This window comes from Anas platyrhynchos, chromosome 1 (genome assembly GCF_047663525.1).
Source record: "Anas platyrhynchos isolate ZD024472 breed Pekin duck chromosome 1, IASCAAS_PekinDuck_T2T, whole genome shotgun sequence".
Lineage (NCBI taxonomy): Eukaryota > Metazoa > Chordata > Aves > Anseriformes > Anatidae > Anas > Anas platyrhynchos.
In genome coordinates, this window is record NC_092587.1 from 93,750,336 (window position 1) to 93,766,327 (window position 15,992).

The 15,992-nt window shown below is 39.0% G+C and overlaps 2 protein-coding genes across 4 annotated transcripts in view; both read left to right on the plus strand.

Moving 5' to 3' along the window:
- Positions 1-5,954, plus strand: part of ZNF654 (zinc finger protein 654) — a 34,281-nt gene extending 28,327 nt beyond the window's left edge. For both annotated transcript variants that reach the window (XM_038183655.2, XM_038183659.2), the window contains 2 exons: positions 515-2,816; positions 3,251-5,954. In XM_038183655.2, the coding sequence (XP_038039583.1) occupies positions 515-2,816; positions 3,251-3,258 (2,310 nt within the window). In that variant the 3' untranslated portion in view covers positions 3,259-5,954. The remainder of the gene's footprint in view (positions 1-514; positions 2,817-3,250) is intronic.
- Positions 5,955-7,479: 1,525 nt separating this feature from the next.
- C1H3orf38 (chromosome 1 C3orf38 homolog) lies at positions 7,480-15,485 on the plus strand. 2 transcript variants are annotated; one of them, XM_072024848.1, is made up of 3 exons: positions 7,480-7,627; positions 10,328-10,548; positions 13,434-15,485. In XM_072024848.1, the coding sequence occupies exons 1-3, from the start codon at positions 7,576-7,578 to the stop codon at positions 14,007-14,009; spliced, it is 849 nt and encodes a 282-aa protein (XP_071880949.1). In that variant the 5' UTR covers positions 7,480-7,575; the 3' UTR covers positions 14,010-15,485. The 2 variants fall into 2 exon arrangements, with proteins under 2 accessions (XP_071880949.1, XP_027305223.1); XM_027449422.3 differs by lacking the exon at positions 7,480-7,627 and adding an exon at positions 9,028-9,169.
- Positions 15,486-15,992: the final 507 nt, after the last annotated feature.

Consider the following 15,992-nt stretch of genomic DNA (forward strand, 5'->3'; position numbering starts at 1 on the left):
GAACTTAAAAATGTAAGTTCAAGAGAGGGAAATGGAGCTCGTCAATTCTGAAAATTGAGGCTTGTTAGAATGCTTGGCCATGGGTTGTTACGGTTTTCTTGGTGGTCGTTGTTGAATATCAAGGGCAATATTTTGCGGCTTGTGTTTTTCTCCAATGCAAGTTAAATAAATTAAAGCAGGGACAGAATGGAGAGTAACTGTAGAATTATAGTATGAAACAACCTAGTTAATGTGCAGATAAGAAGATATTGTCATTCATTGTTTAAGCATTGTTTTAAAATGCATGTGACTTCAAATAATGTTTACATGTACCATGCTTTCTGAACTCCTAAGTATTTTGTAAGTAGACAAATATAAATACATAAGATATTGATGTTGGGGCACTGTTTATATTAGCTTGTCAGCCCCCCTTCCCACCCTCAGATTTTTTTTGACTTTCAAGCTGTAGACTTCTGTAATCCTGTAAGGAAAGGAACTTTATACAGTACTGCATACTATGATTTCCTTTCTGCAGGTCGGTGAGGATGGTCTTCAGATATGCGTTGAGATATGTGGATGTGCCCTGCAGTTGGACCTCCGTGAAGATCCCAGTATGAAAAGTCTTATTTACAAAGCAATTGCTCACTTTCTGCCAAATGACTTGGAGATCCTCAGGATCTGTGCGCTTTCGATCTTTTTTCTTGAACGCACCTTGGAATCTTACTACACTGTTGAACATTTATATAAATGTGCAGATGAAGAATACAATGAATGCACTAGTTCTGTTCAAAACCGTGTACGTTTTGAATTGCTTCCAATTTTGAAAAAAGGTCTGTTTTTTGATCCTGAGTTTTGGAATTTCTTGATGATCAAGCAGAATTGTTTAGCATTATTGGGGGATAAAGCCTTTGTTGGCTTAAGTGAAAGTACACTGGAAAACTCTACTGCAAATGTAGAGAAGCTAACGGAGTACAGGGCTCTGAGTGAGGAGCAGGTTTGTCCAGCAGATGTAAGCAATGGGGAGCTTGACTCTGAAGACCTCTCTGAAGCCCACTCCAAAGGTAATGCCAAAAAGAACCATGAAGCTCTTGAGGCATCTAAAACGTTGGATAATACTGTACCAAGCCACCGCTGTGTGATATGCAACAAGGAGTTCCTTGGCGATCACATTGTGAGACATGCACAAGCTCACCAAAAAAAGGGCAGTTTTTCCTGTGTACTTTGCACCAGAAAGTTCAGGCAAAAGGGACTCATGCTGAAACACTTAAAGAATCATGTCAGAAAGATAGAAAGGCAACATCTTGCTGCAGTTCTTGAGGCTGATCAGCAGGCCCCTGTTTTAAACGAACTAGAATGTTCTGATGTTTCTCTTTCTCTTGAAAATGGGAGTTCTGGTGGTTCTAAAGAAGAGGAACCAGAGATCGCAGTAGCTCCAAGTGCAGTTGCAGAAGAGGAGAATGCTGAACAAGTATTTGATGCAGTAGAAAACCATCTAAGTGACCAGGATGATGTTACTGAAAACAGTAGTTGTGACAGCTGCTTTAATAATATTCCTGATGCTTTAAGTACAGAAAGTTTGCCTGAAGATGATGAGAGCTCCAGTAAAGAGTCACCTATTCTACATAAAGTGAATGGAGCTTTTTGTCCTCAAAAAGACATTGATGCTATGGATCAAGAAGGAAGCTTTAAGTGCCCTGCTAATGGTTGTGCTAGAGTGTTTAAAAAGATAAGATTCCTCAATAAACACGCAAGAAAAGCTCATCCAACTGATTTGAAGGTGCAGCAACATATAATGAAATGGAATAAAGGAAAATGTCGGTTCTGTCAGAGAAAATTTGCAGATTCCCAACATTTTATAGACCACCTGAAGAGACATGTGTATCCAAATGTTTACTTTTGTTTACACTTTAACTGTAATCAGAGATTTAAGCTGTCAACTGAGCTTGCAGAGCATACAAAAAGTCATAATGTTTTTAAAGCTCAGTGTAACTTCGCAGAGTGCTGTGAGCTGTTTGAGGAGCTCCCTTTGCTGTATGAACATGAGGCTCAGCATTATTTAAATAAAACTCCAGAATGCTCAGAAGATGCAAGTGAAAAAGATTCTTCAGATGACCCTTCAGAACTTTGTAGTTACCAAGATGATGACGAATCCACTAATGAAAAAGAAACCGTGGATTTACCAATTCCAACTTGGAAGTCAAGGAAGGATTCGACAGAACCAAAGACATACATTCAAAGTGTAGAGAAAAAAGCAAACAATGTAATTCAGAATGGAAATGAAAGTTCATCTGAGGGGAGTGCTACAGTTTCGATAGACCAAAAGACACCTGTGTTACAGCCAAATCCGGAGAACTGCAATGCTGTCAGTGACCAACTAGTCAATGGGCACAGCGACCCGGATCAGACATCATCAAAGTCATCAGAAACACCTTTGGACAGAGTGGCAGATGAAACAAGGACAGAGAATGGGTTGGTGTTACCTGTTTTACAGAACTGTCACGATATACCACAGAATAATGCTGCTGCCTCACAATTACCTTCTAAACCAAATCAGACGACAGAGAATACTTCATATGGTGTCATCTTAACAAAACCATATGTTAGACCCTTGCCTCCAAGTTACCTTGATGAACGATACATTAGTATGCCAAAACGTAGAAAAATTTTGACTGATAAAGTAGATGCTCACTCTGAACAAGACAAATTTTGTAGCAAATCAACAGAAAGATTTAGATGTGGCAACTGCTTGACCATCTACTGTAATTCAGAAGCACTTGAGGCTCACCTTGCACAAAAGAAGTGTCAGACGCTCTTTGGATTCGATTCAGATGATGAAAGTAAGTCTTACAGTCCTTTTGGGTGGATGGGTGGGTTGGTTGGTTTGTTTGGAGGCAAATACTGACTAGGTAGTGGTCCTTGAAAACAGACAAACTGATAGGACACACAAAACTTCTGAGCAATTGCAGTATGCTAGAGTTTAAAGAGAGGAACGTCACTGAAATCAATAGGGACCTAAGCACTGGAACACAATATTACACCAACTTGGAAGTTCAAAGTAGACATGCTGTTGAGAATAAGCAAGAGGTGGTGAAAATTGGTGGGTGGCTCTAAGGGGGGAAAAAAAATCTTATAAAACAGAGAGGAGTATTTCAGCATGTCTGTCTTTGTGTGTTAGAAACTACATGTTGGAACATGTGAGCCATGTTCCATAAGGAAGAAGGATTTATATGGGGAATCAAATGAAGACTAACTTATGCATTTTATTTCACAGGTGCCTGATTCACATTGTGGGAAAATGTATCAAACAAGGAGTGGTGTAAGAACACTACATGGAGAAGCAGCAGTTCGTTTCCCAGTTGGCCTTAAATCATAAAGCAGTCTCAAATTACTAAAGAAAAACCTGACCTTGATAAAGACAAAGCACATTTTCTAGACAGAACTCACAGAGGTATAATAGGAGCTCTGCAATTTTTGAGTCCAGAAAGGTTGCTACGGAATCCCCAAAGTACCAGTTATCCAAAAAGCCACGTCCATTTCAAATGCATAATTGGAGCTTCGCGGCACAGTCTTTCTAGCACAAAGGTGTCAAGAAAACAATGCATACAGCTGAGCAGGCAGAGAAAGCAGAGGTATTAATTACCTTATGGAAATCAAAACAGCTGGTTCTTTAAGCTGTTATAGTTTAAAAAAAAAAAAAAAGTTTGATTAAAGGCAGTCCATCCACACAGTGTGGAAGAAGTCTTTCAAGATGGTGTCACTTTATGATGAAACCTATAAGAAATTTATATGGAAACCAAATGCTGTTTTTTTTTTTTTCAGAGTTTGAGTATGTGATTCCATCATATGCTAAAATCAGTGGAACTTTATTAAATAAACTTGTACTCAGAATCCAAAGGAGGAATGTAGAAAGAAATCTAAGGTGGATGGAAAGCTCTCATATCAAAACCAACAACAATAAATAACAAAAAATCAAAAAATCTTGAAGTACAGAGCATGCAAAGAAAAAGTGCATTGATGTGTTACTGGGTGAGTTCTGCACAGTGGAAATCAGATGCGTGTCAGAGAAGCCCCTTTTCAGGGCTATGGTTACAGTATACATTGAATGTAAAATATCGGTTTTAGGTGCAGGAAGACTAATACAAGCAGTACCTGCAAAAGTTGTGTGGATATTACCAGAAGCAGACAAAAATGCATAATGTGCAGGCGGGGTAGATGTGCACTACAGGACAGAGTTAAATTGATTTTATACAAATGCAGAGGTCCTTTCAGCTTTTGGTATGATTGAAAGGAACTTCAGAAGGCTTCTTTTATAATAAAGGGGAGGTAATGAAGACAGACAAAATCAGAGCGTGCATGTCAAGTTAGGATAGACCTGGAAGAGCCTGTTTCCACGTGTGGTATTACATAATGTTGGCTGGTCACAGCTCAGTGCTGTAACAAATTATTTACTGTCTAAAGGGAGGGAGAAAACCTATCAACTGAGCCTTAAGACATAGTACAACCCTATCTGGCAGCATCTCTTGAAAAGATAAGCTTTCCCAGAAGTTAGTGAAGGACTTACTTCAATGTTAAGCACTTTATCCAACAACTGACTGTTCATAAAAACAATCAGAAAGATGTTGTGAAGATAACAAATTTGAGTCTTTCAATGAGATCTATAGAAGGGACAGACAGGATGGTTGGAAACCAAAAAGATGCTGTTGTAGTTTTTGATTTTCATGCCCCAGAGTTGTGGCAAACATGCACATTGTTTAATTACTGTAGTAGTTTATCCTCTAATAACTGTCTTATTCTGCCTTGACACCATAAAAAGTTTGAGATCCTGTTATGTGTCATTAGGAGAAAATTTTCATGTGATTGTAGCCACAAAGTCTAATGATGAAAAATGGTATGTACGGATGGAGTCATCGCAGAAATGTAGGACAGCAAAGACCAACTGTTCCTGCTCAGCTGGTTTGCTTACTGACTAGTTCATCTCAATGTATGGATGGCGTAGTAGGATGATCAACTTGCTTAAATCAACAAAATCAACAGATACAAAAATTCAAAATAAAAATAAAAAAAATCAAGGCGTAAACAAGATCTGTTCATTGTAGCAATGGCTCACATTTGTAAACCTAAGGGTTTCATTGTAAAATAGGCTGTTAAATAGTTCTGGAACTTAATAGTTCAGTAATGCCTCTGGTAATAATTCTCTGTGAAATTGCAGATATTTGCATTAATTCTGCTTCCCTTTCCTCTCCTGAGACATAAAAATGCAAATTAAAAATCACACTTTTTCTAAATTCTAGAAATTTTTTGCCTTAATTTTGAGTTGGATTAACATAAAAGGTTATAAAATTATGATCACAGGTATGTGTACATTACATTAATACCAATGGCTGGCCCACTTTGGGAGATCTTTATGACATTTGAGGCACCAAAGAATTTTTTTCGCAGTTGCAGAAAAGTGATTTAAATGCATCATTCATATGTATTACATACACACTATATATAAATATTTACATATATAAATACATTAAAAATTTTTCAATGTAAGGGGGACTGTCTCAGCCAAATGCACTTTCACATTTTTCTTGCTTCAAATTACCAATTAGTTTTTAAGGACCCAATTACCATCTTGAATGTTCCTAGGTTCCCCTTTCTTTGCTTAACATTGCTAATCAGTTAAATTCGCTTAGGTATATTTGGAAAAAAAATAAGACAATTATAAAGTATTATGGCTTTAAAAATCTGAGAACTCATTGAATAAGATATGACAAATGTTTGTGTAAAGTCTTTTAAGTGTACCTTTAATCTTTGGTGCTTTTTACCTTTTCCTGGAGCTCCATGTATTTGAAGATGCTTTAAAAACATGATTAAGACTTGTGTTTTTTTCTTTTGGTTTAAAGTGTATAGATAAATGCATCTATGTACGTGCATAAACTGTGACCATAATTTTTTGTACCTGTATTAAACTCATTTTTGTTCGAAAATGCTTTTCTTGGACACCACCATTTGTTTATACCACATGTTCAGAATACACACTTGAGAGATCTGAAAGACTGAGTTCTAACGTAGGTGAATATTAGGTCACCTAACACCTATCAGAAGAAATATGTTAAATTGATTTGAAGTAGGAAATGGGTTGTAACACTTTTATTTTCAGTACTGATTTTACTTCAAAAAAACACTGTGTTTTCTTTAAACTGTTCTTGAATACCTGTTGGTATTCTCAGATACTTTTGATATAAAGCAACTTTAATTAGGAGCAGAAAGATACTTTAAATGTGTGTGGGATAATTCTACATGCTTTTTTAGCATTCTTTAGGATGTTGAGTATCCTATTACTAAGCCTGCAAGTTTTAGGGCTGAAAAAAGGTTCCAAGTCCAGAATTGAAAGGTTTTGCCCCTGCATTAAGCATTGTGATATAATGGGAAATAATTCATCAGGCTATATCACTTTGATTCAATGAACACTGAAGTACGTGTGTAATGTAAGCATGCAAATTCCTTAAAGTCACCTGAAGTTACACATGAACATGGGAGCTTTGCTGGATCAAAGTTTGTGCATTTCATTGCTGATAATTATGTTTTAATAATGTGCCTTCAGGTGGCTTTAACTTGGATTTAAACTTTCCTTTTAAGATTGTCTATTCTAACATGATTAGTTCATTGCAGAGATCATGCCAGTTCAAATTTTCAAAGAGTTGCCGCATTGTAGGCACCTTTCATGGAAAAAAATAAAAATTGAAAGTGGTCATATCTGTGGGGGAAAGGTCACTGGTACTTTGGTTATTTAGCCATATTCATTGAAACTATATAAATTGTATAGTTTGGATAATTTATAACATTAAACTTTGTGATTTTTAATATCACATTGAAGGTTCAGCTGTACTCATTTCTTTTGTTGTTTAACACCAGTGGTATGGACAAAAGACTCAAAGAGGGTGGTAGTGTTACTATTTTCTTAATTTATTTGGTACTGTATAACACCTTTCTGATTAAATGCAGCATATGCATTTTGGGACTCTGTTAATTTGTAAAAGCTGTTACAGGTTCAGCAAGAAAGGAGATTTGTGCTTCCTTGTTGAATGTTAAATTATTTTACTTTGCATTTTATATAAGAGTACAAATTAAAACTGAGCCATCAAACTGCAATAAATCAACAGTAGTGTTTCATTTTAAAAACTTTTTTGTACTGTACATAGGTTTGTTCAATAAAACATTGTCTTTGTTGTTGATAGAAATTGATCTTGTCCTTTGGGGAATCACTCTGAAAATACTGCTGCAATGTTTTGAAGTTGTTGTGTAATGTGTGTGTATTTGCGTATCACCTGTTTGAAGCTGCCAAGTCTCAATGTTCCAAGTGTGCAGGCATTGAGATTTTAAGAGACTGAAGTCTGTTCAAGAATATCCAACAATATCAAAGATGACAAAGGAAATTAAAATAGACTATTGGTTCTAGGAAGATTGGAACCTCTAAGTCACTATTTATTCAAATAAGTCTTCAAGAAGTCACAATATTAGAAGTTCTTTAGAACCGGTAGTTGCTGAAGAGAGAAGCGCGTCTGTGAGGGAGAGGATGAGGTGATTTTGGTCATCAGTCTGAAATGCATGTTGCTGCAGAAAAAGCTTCAATCAGTGGTTGAACCTTATGAGACTCTAGGTAACCCACTTCTTGTAATTGACTGGGCCTGATCACCTTCAAAAAGGTTTGCTTATTTAGTCACCAAGTGCATTAGGAACAGGATTTAACTCGTGCATATAAGTAATTTGCAGGCATTGTGCATTGTCTGCATGATGTACTCCGACAGAGGGAATCAATCAGACTGCGTAGGCAAATGGGAGCCTGTTGAGTAATTGGCCTATGAGCTCGGGGAAGGAGGGGTGGTTTTTGGTTTCTGACCTGGTGGGAGAGGGGTCACCCACTTAGTGTGTGTTCATGTGCATGTAGAGAATAGTGTAAGGTTGGCATGACAGATGGAAGTAGTAAAGTATGGAAGGAATATATTAAAGCTTGCAAGGGAAATTGGTGGTGGTCAAAGAAAGCTGTGGACCAGTGTTCATTTTATTTTTTTTTATTTTATTTTTTTATGGTGTTGAGGGGAGAACATTCTCTCTTGGTGGACAGTGGTTTCAGAATGCTGCTGGGGAGGGTTCCCCCCTCAGCTGTTGTGCCAGTGCAAAGATCTCTCTGCTTCTAGTTGTCTGTTTTTCTCCAGCATCAAATGCTTAAAATCCTTCAGCAACTCTGCTACGTGCACCAAGTGCCTCTTGGGAAGGCTGCTCGCTGTGAGTGTGGAGAGCTGAGCCTCAGCTGCTGCTGTTCTGAGCTTGTTTGCGTCTGGTAACACTGCTGCTAACGGGGATGGTAACTTCTGGTGTGATGCACACCTTCCTGTTGCTCTGTTGTCTCCTTCACTGAATGCTGTGGTCCAAAGATAAAGGCAGCCTAATCACTTTTTCTTCAGCTTCAGCAGTGTTCAGAACTGTCCTCTGGAAGCGCTGGCTTGTTTATTATTCACTGTCCCGTAAATTCCTCGTGGGTTTTGGTCTCAGATTATGTCTGTCCTCTGCAAAATGGTGACTTCTGTGTAACCTTGACTGTAAACTTGCTTTAATTTTCTATGTTGTCTAATCTTGACACGGTCCTTGCCAAGAAAAACAAACAAACAAACAAACAAAAAAAAGCAAAGTTTGACATAAGGGCGAGGGTTCTCTAACCCAGTGGCATGTGCACATTGCAGGCGAAACGTTTATCGAAATGGGAACGTATATACCATGTACACAAATTCCTTGCCGCGTCTGTTAGCGTACCAGCTGTTACTGGATTTTGTTTTAATGCCTTGGGCACGGTGCTATTTGGGCAGGAAGGAGTTACCGGGTACCGCCGGGCGGAACTCAAGCGCCAGCCGTCGTTTCCCCCCGGCGCCTTGCGGCCGACGGCCGGGGCGGTGCTGGGGGACCGCGTGTGGCGCCGTACCGGAAGCGGCCGTTGCTAGGGCCCGCCGTCGCTAAGGGCCCGAGCCGGGCGGCGGCGGCTGGGCCTGGGCCTGGTGCGGGCCGGGCCGAGCCATGGCCGCGGCGGGGCTGAGCGAGCGGGAGCAGGCCGGGTGCCGCCAGCTGCTCGAGCTGCTCGGCACCGAGGAGCTGCTGGCGCTGACGGACACCATCACCAACCGCCTGGTCCACCCGGAGAGCCGCCAAGGTGCCGCAGCCCCTCCCCGGGCCGGGGGCGGTGGGGGGGGGGGGGGAGCTGGGTGGCGGCGGTTGGCGGCCCCCAGCCCCCAGCCCCCAGCCCCCCTCCGGCCGGCCGCTTCGGGTCCGGCCCCGCCTGGTCTGGGTGCGCCTCGGAGCCTGGTGTTCAGGTCTCGTTCGTGAAAGTGAAACCTCTGTGTGCTGGGCTGAGGGCTGCGCAGTCTGTTGGTTTCCATCAGTCCTCAGGAGCCCAGAGGGAACCTCCTTTTCACAAACAATGCTGTCTTATCTAAAAAAAAACCGTGAACTTACGGTACTGGAATTGTTGTGCAGTGTGTGAGAAATCAGAGGTTACCTCTCTGCATTTCTGACAAATTTCTGTTCTCAGGGAACGTTTGAATACTGGCACATTCTTCAAAATAGCAATGTTTTCTGGCCGGATCACCCAACTACCCATTTGATGCAGAAATTAAGATTCAAATTCCATATGCAGAAGGGCAACAAAAGATTTGTCTGTTTCTTCTTTCTTAGTGTAGTCGTGCCTTCAAGAAGACAGGTAGATGGCTTATTGTAAAATATTCCAGAGCTCTTCAAATGGAGAAGGAAATTAAACTTAGCTTCCGCTAGTGAAGTTGCTGTATGGCAGCTGGAAGCCTGAAATAGCTTCATGTTACAATCAGATCAATTACATTTGGAAGGAGGACTAGTTGTGTCTGTGGAATTATGGGTGAAATGCATTGTGTGCAAGAATCCTTATACTTCTGGAGGCACTTGGAGTTTCTACAGAGCTTGAAAATGTCAACCTACTTGAGGAATATTCATAATTTCATTTGGAAGAAAAAGCTGCATCCTTCTCATCAAACTCAGATAACGTGGGGTTCCAAACAATCCTTGCTTCTGGTAATAGAGATTATAAGGTAGCTAGCTCTTCAGTAAAAACACCACTCGTTCTTAAACATGTTCTGAAGGCTTCAGGCGTTTACTGTGTCTAATGTGATTTACATCTAGTTATTCCAGATTTCAGTTTACAAATGAGTTTATAACTATTTGCATTTCACTTAGGGTTGTGTTTTGTTAGGAGGTGCTGGTCAGGAGCATAAGAAATAGCAGATGTTTGTAGTTTATTGGTGAAAAAAGTAACCGTTAACTTTGTTTTCTTCACTTGCAGAAGCCATTAGTGCCATTTTGGTTTACAGCCAAAGCGTAGAAGAACTTTTGAAACGAAGAAAAGTCTATCGAGAAACAATTTTTAAGTATTTGGCAGTACAGGGAATTGCAGTGCCTCCTTCCTCTGAGAAACATCAACTCATTGCTTATGTAAAGCAGTACTGGGATGGGAAGCTCCCGTCAAACGGCTCAGAGTCAGGGGAGAGAAAAACACACGCAGAGGTGAGTGATACTTGCTGAAAGACCCGTGGATGCTCAGCTTGGCTTTTGCAGAATAACTAGTGTAAATGTTCTAACCTGTGTCCAGAAGGAGGCTCTTCACATGTGTTTTATGAAGGTGCTGAATCTCTTTTCTTGTTTATTTTTAATTATACTATTTAATGGTGTCTGTGCAAGCACATAGCTTGCAGAGCAGAGTCTTCTGCTCCATCTTGCAAAGTGTAAATTTGAACTCTATGTGAAGTCTTCACACTTTTAATTTTTAAATTGTACTGGAATAGGGAGTATTGACAGGTAATTCTGTGGATTTGAGGACCACTGAAAACAATGTAAATGGTATGGAAGCCCTGCTAGTTTTCAGTGTGGTGGATGTTGTCAGAAATTTGATGATGGGCCTAGGGTTTTCAGTCTTCACCAGCCACACCGGGTATTGGCAGTACTATCAGTGAGGCGCATCCCAGTGCGGAGCAAAGAGGCGCTAGAGTAGATTGTTGGGTGAAAGGTCTGTCAGTGGGGTCTAAAATGCTGTGGGGAAGGGAACAGAGAGAAAACGGCGTTTTTGGAAGGGCCCTTGGTTTGTTTCTAGAGACAGTGCAATCAAAATAGCTCTGTCTGTAAGCTGTGCTCCTGATGTCTTGCAGTTAATAGGGTGCAGAATAAATTTTTGAGGATTTTCATGTCATTGAAATGTGAAGCCTGTAGTAGCACCAGTTCCATGTCATTTTTTACTTGATCTTTGTAACACTTAATGTTGTGAAACTAAGTATGTTTGGGCTATTACAGGTTATTTCGAAGCTCAAAATAATGACATGCAGCAAAATTGCTGCGGTGTAATGAACTTTGAGCGTTCTATTATTCCTGGATCTTTACCATAAAGTTCTAAATAGCCTTGCTCTTTCAGCTATTGTATACCAGAGACATAATGGGCAACAGCCCCACCATCTGGACTGCTGGAGCTCTGTAGCTGCTGATAATTTAATGCAGCTCTCTCTTTCTCAGGGATTAACTGATTAAAATTATGTTTTAGCTGAGAATTGTTTTTAAAACAATATTTTGTGGGCATGTTTGGAAAAAAAATGCTCTTGCAAGAACACTTTCCAATTACTCACCAATGGTGAAGTTTTGTGATTGAAGGTAAGCAAATTAAATTCTTCTAAGTAAGTACTTATAGACAGCTGTTTTAAATTCTTTTTAATTTACTAAATTAAATTAAATGTTTAAATTCAGCTGTTTTACTTATCATATACATCTTACTTTGTCTTTGTTTTCTCTTAATTCATGCGGTCTTCACCATTTTGAAGACACAGGTAGCAGGAACCTGCACAACAGAATTAGGAATTAATTAAAGTTTGCTTTTTAACAATTACAGAATTTCTGTAGAGAAGTCTCCAAACTTTTCATACTTAATTCTAGGAACAGGTTTTGATCAGAACAACTGTACATTTAGTTTTTGTTCAAAAATCTTTTCACCTTAAAATTCGAGGCCATGTGTCTTTACACTGGAAAGTTTCAGTGATTTTTCTTAAGTAAAAAAGGATTGCTATTGTAAACAAACAAACAAGCAAAAAACAGAGGATAGGTGAACTACTTATATGTAGGAATTAAATGGACCAAGAAGACTGTACTTGAGCACCTGATTCCTGCCTTTGTTACAGTGACGCTTCCTTTGGAGAGAAGTATCTTCTCAACCAAATATGTTTTTATAACTGACTTAAAAACCTTTCTTAAATATTTAATTGCAAAGCGATTAGTTTCCTGACAGTTTATGCCTAATTTTTGCTGTTCCTCTACATGGGGCTGTAGAAATACCAGGAAGGACTGCAACTTGTTTTAGCTTGATCCATAATAGTGTTTAAAAAATACATCATGCAGTGCATATTTATTGATATAACTCTTGGACTGATTTGCCACCCTCTTTTATATGGATTTAATAACATGATCATTGGTTGCTAACGGATACTTGTTTATGATACTTGCCATGCATTAGGCTTTAAAATTTTTTACCCATCACTCTTGGTTGAGTTCTGGTCTTCTTGTATATGCTGAAGGCTACAAATGTCATCTTTTGGATGATTACGGTAGTTTTACTGCCATACAGTAAATGCTAAATTCAGGCACATGATCTGGTGAGAAAGTTCTGGAATGCATCGATTGTATCGATTGCATATTTTCTTAGCGTATTGTGCTGTCATGGTTGAAATACCCCACGAATCAGAAGTATTCTGTCAGTTTCAGGTGTTAGGTGGCTGATTCAAAAGGTGATTTCCATGTAAGTACTTTTTGTTCTTATCAGCTGTAGGAAGGTGCAGAGAAGGCCACAATTTGCAAGCTTAAGAGGTAGGAAAAAAGAAGAGACTGAAGGCAAGATAAAAGAGGGAAAAAAAAAAAAAGCGTATTTGCTAATTTACGGGCACTTTATATTGAATTGGTATCCTTTAATATGAGATTAACTTTTAAGCATGGCTCTGTATCCTTCTTTTTCTGTAACTTCTTTTGGAACCATGAAGGCCAGTGTACTTTTTAGCCAGAAGATTTTTCTCGCGGTGTGAGAATTCGCGTCTCACAGAAATTGTTTAAAAATACTTTTCCTGCCAAAGGGGGAGAACCAGGATTTCCTTCTTAGATTATAAATTGCAGACCAAGACAAAACTGAAGGACTGTTCTAACTGAATTTCAAAGAACCTACCCCGATTCTCTAGTTGTTAGGTAATTATGATCTTTAAAATACAATGAGATTTTACTGCATTTTTTTCTCCTTTCCATCTCAGAACATTTGAAGGAGACATAGAATGTTTAAAAGAAGAATTAAATGAATTTTAGGCTATTCTAACTGATGAACTCACACGTTAAGACTAAATATTCTAAGAAAAAAATGTTCTTGATTGCAGAGTCAAGAAAAGAGGTCGAAGTCACCACAAGATGATGTTCATCATCTAGGAGAAGAATTCTGCCAATGGTTCTTTGAACTCCTGAATTCTCAACATCCTTTGGGAGTTAAATCTGAAGAAAAATGGGGACCACAGCATTTCTGGGAGGATGCCAAACTGAAGTTCTGTTACAACACGTTAGAAAAAAACATGGAAGAATATGTTGGTGCAGAAATGGTGAGCCTTCGTCTGCTCTCATTAGTGAAAGAAGAATATATTCTGTTCAACCCCAATTTGAATGCTAATGGACTGAAATGTGTCATGTCTCGGCATGGCTTAGTACTGGTAGCAGTGGCTGGTACAGTACATAGAGGCAACGTTTGTTTGGGCATCTTTGAACAAATTTTTGGACTCATTAGCTGTCCAATCCAGGGGAATACCTGGAAAATAAAAATTGTAAATCTTAAAATCGTTGGACAGAATGCTCTGGAGCCTGGAGTGCAGATTGAAAAACCCTCCATAAAATATGAGTCAAACCAACTGCAGGAGCTGTATGATGGGAAAGAACTGGCTGTGTTTGAACCTCATAAATTCTGAGCAGCTCTTCCACAACTGAGGGACTGGTGGGAAGGGGGGGAAGTGAACAGCACTTGTTGTGCATGGTTGAATATTGAAATGATTGCAGCCATGCGATGTTGTCTCTTTCTTGAGTCAGATTTGCCAAATGACAAACAGAGATAAAGAGTCTGAAGTACTTATACAGGTTCTGCTTTCGGGCACCTTTCCAACAGCCAACAAACTTTTCAAAACATTACTTGAGATTACTTTAGATTACTACTCACTAAAGTTAGGAGTGAAATTACTTTGGTTATTCTTGCTTACAGAACATGGGTTACATTTGAATATGGGAAGGCTGCGGTGTATAATGAACTGGATGACCTGGAGCTCACAAGCTGTAGGTTGCTTCTTCTCAGGAAACAAGTTTAAACTCCTCCTGAGTTGTAACAGAAAGTCATTGCTGCTGGCTTTTTGAAATTGGACCCGGTGAATGTCTAAATGGACTTCTGAAAGTCCCGAGAAAACCATCTGCTCTTTTGGAAGTTTTTGAAGGGAACAGGCAAAATAATGTGAATGAACATTTCTGCCTTTTATGTTCTGAATGTGGTTTCTTCACTAACCAGTAGTAGTAATTTAATGGGATGATGCAGGGAAGTTAGCATTGTTTAATTCTGTTCTGTTTAGGTTAATAGCTTTCCTTTCTCGTACTTTACAATTCCAACTTGGAGATGGTTTTCTAGGAATCCATTTCTAGCACTGACTCTCTTGGATCAAATAGTTGATTCCGTGACTTAAAACAACACTGTCTGAACCAAATGCTGTGATAATTATTTTGTATATGCATATAACAGAGATTCTAATATAATAATAGTGATTTTTGTATATTTTCTCAAAATAGGAGCTTTGTCTACTCCTGGATGCTTTATTACCTTGACTAGAAGTCAGTCTGTTAACAGTGGGAATTTACAACAAGAGGTGATATAAAATAAATAAATAATCCAGATACCACTTCCTAGCATTAATAATTAGCATTGTGGAACTTCACTGCTTTTTACAGGTTGTTTTTTTTTTATTTATTATTATTATAAGTTATTACTGTTGAAACCAGATAAAACATCCTTCTCTAACATTTCGCTTGGATTGTTTGGGAATTTTGTTTTAATTTTGTAGCTTCACCTGTACAAGTAGTGAAAAGGGAAATGTTCCCCATAACATGGGAAGAGTTCTTTGTTTTTTTCTGACAAACACATCAAGACAAATGGTAAAATTCTTTGTGGATGAGGAGGGAAACAAAAAGGTTCAGGTACGTGATATACCAAGAAGTACCCCAAACTGATTTTTACAAACAGTCTGATTCTAAAACTCTCTTCAGCAAACACACAAACAAAAACTAAAATGATTTCTAAGCAAAGGTTCAAATACTCTGTTGGAATGTGCATTCTCTAAATACGGTTGTGGTATGACTTCTTTAGCTACTAATTAATAATAAATAAACAACAACCTACATTTAAAATATCAGAAGAAGCAGTTGCCTCGTGTGTTAAGAATTACATTCCTTTTAAGATGAGGACAGAAGCCTGCCTAAGGGCTTAACTGGGCACTTTTTCAACATTTAGCATGCAGATCTGTGATTAAACAACGTTTTGCCTTTTGCAGAAGTGCCATTTGTAACTGGCACTGTAACCACTACTCAATGTAGTTGCGTTAAATACGAACACAATTAAGGGTGTAGTATTCATTATTCCTGCAAGCTGATGTGGTGTGAACTGTCCCCTTCCTCTGTTCAGCTGTGTCCTTGCATCCTTGTATCAGCATTAACGACAGTGCTAACTGAACAAGAGGGAGTGGGGACTGATCCCAGGGAACACTAACATCCTCAGAAACTCTTCCAGCTGATCAGCTCCGTAACAAGGCTGGCCACGTGAGTGCTAGTGCCAGCACAAGGAACAGAGATGAGAATTTCCTTTTGTGGTGCCACCCTGAACTTCTCTGGAATTAAACAAGTGATCAAACACCAGTCTT

Excerpts from the sequence above, each read along its gene's own strand:
- C1H3orf38 (XM_027449422.3), top strand. The coding sequence starts at position 9,037 with ATGGCCGCGGCGGGGCTGAGCGAGCGGGAGCAGGCCGGGTGCCGCCAG. Across the intron at positions 9,170-10,327 it reads CCACCCGGAGAGCCGCCAAG|AAGCCATTAGTGCCATTTTG; the intron begins GTGCCGCAGCCC and ends CTTCACTTGCAG. Across the intron at positions 10,549-13,433 it reads AGAGAAAAACACACGCAGAG|AGTCAAGAAAAGAGGTCGAA; the intron begins GTGAGTGATACT and ends TCTTGATTGCAG.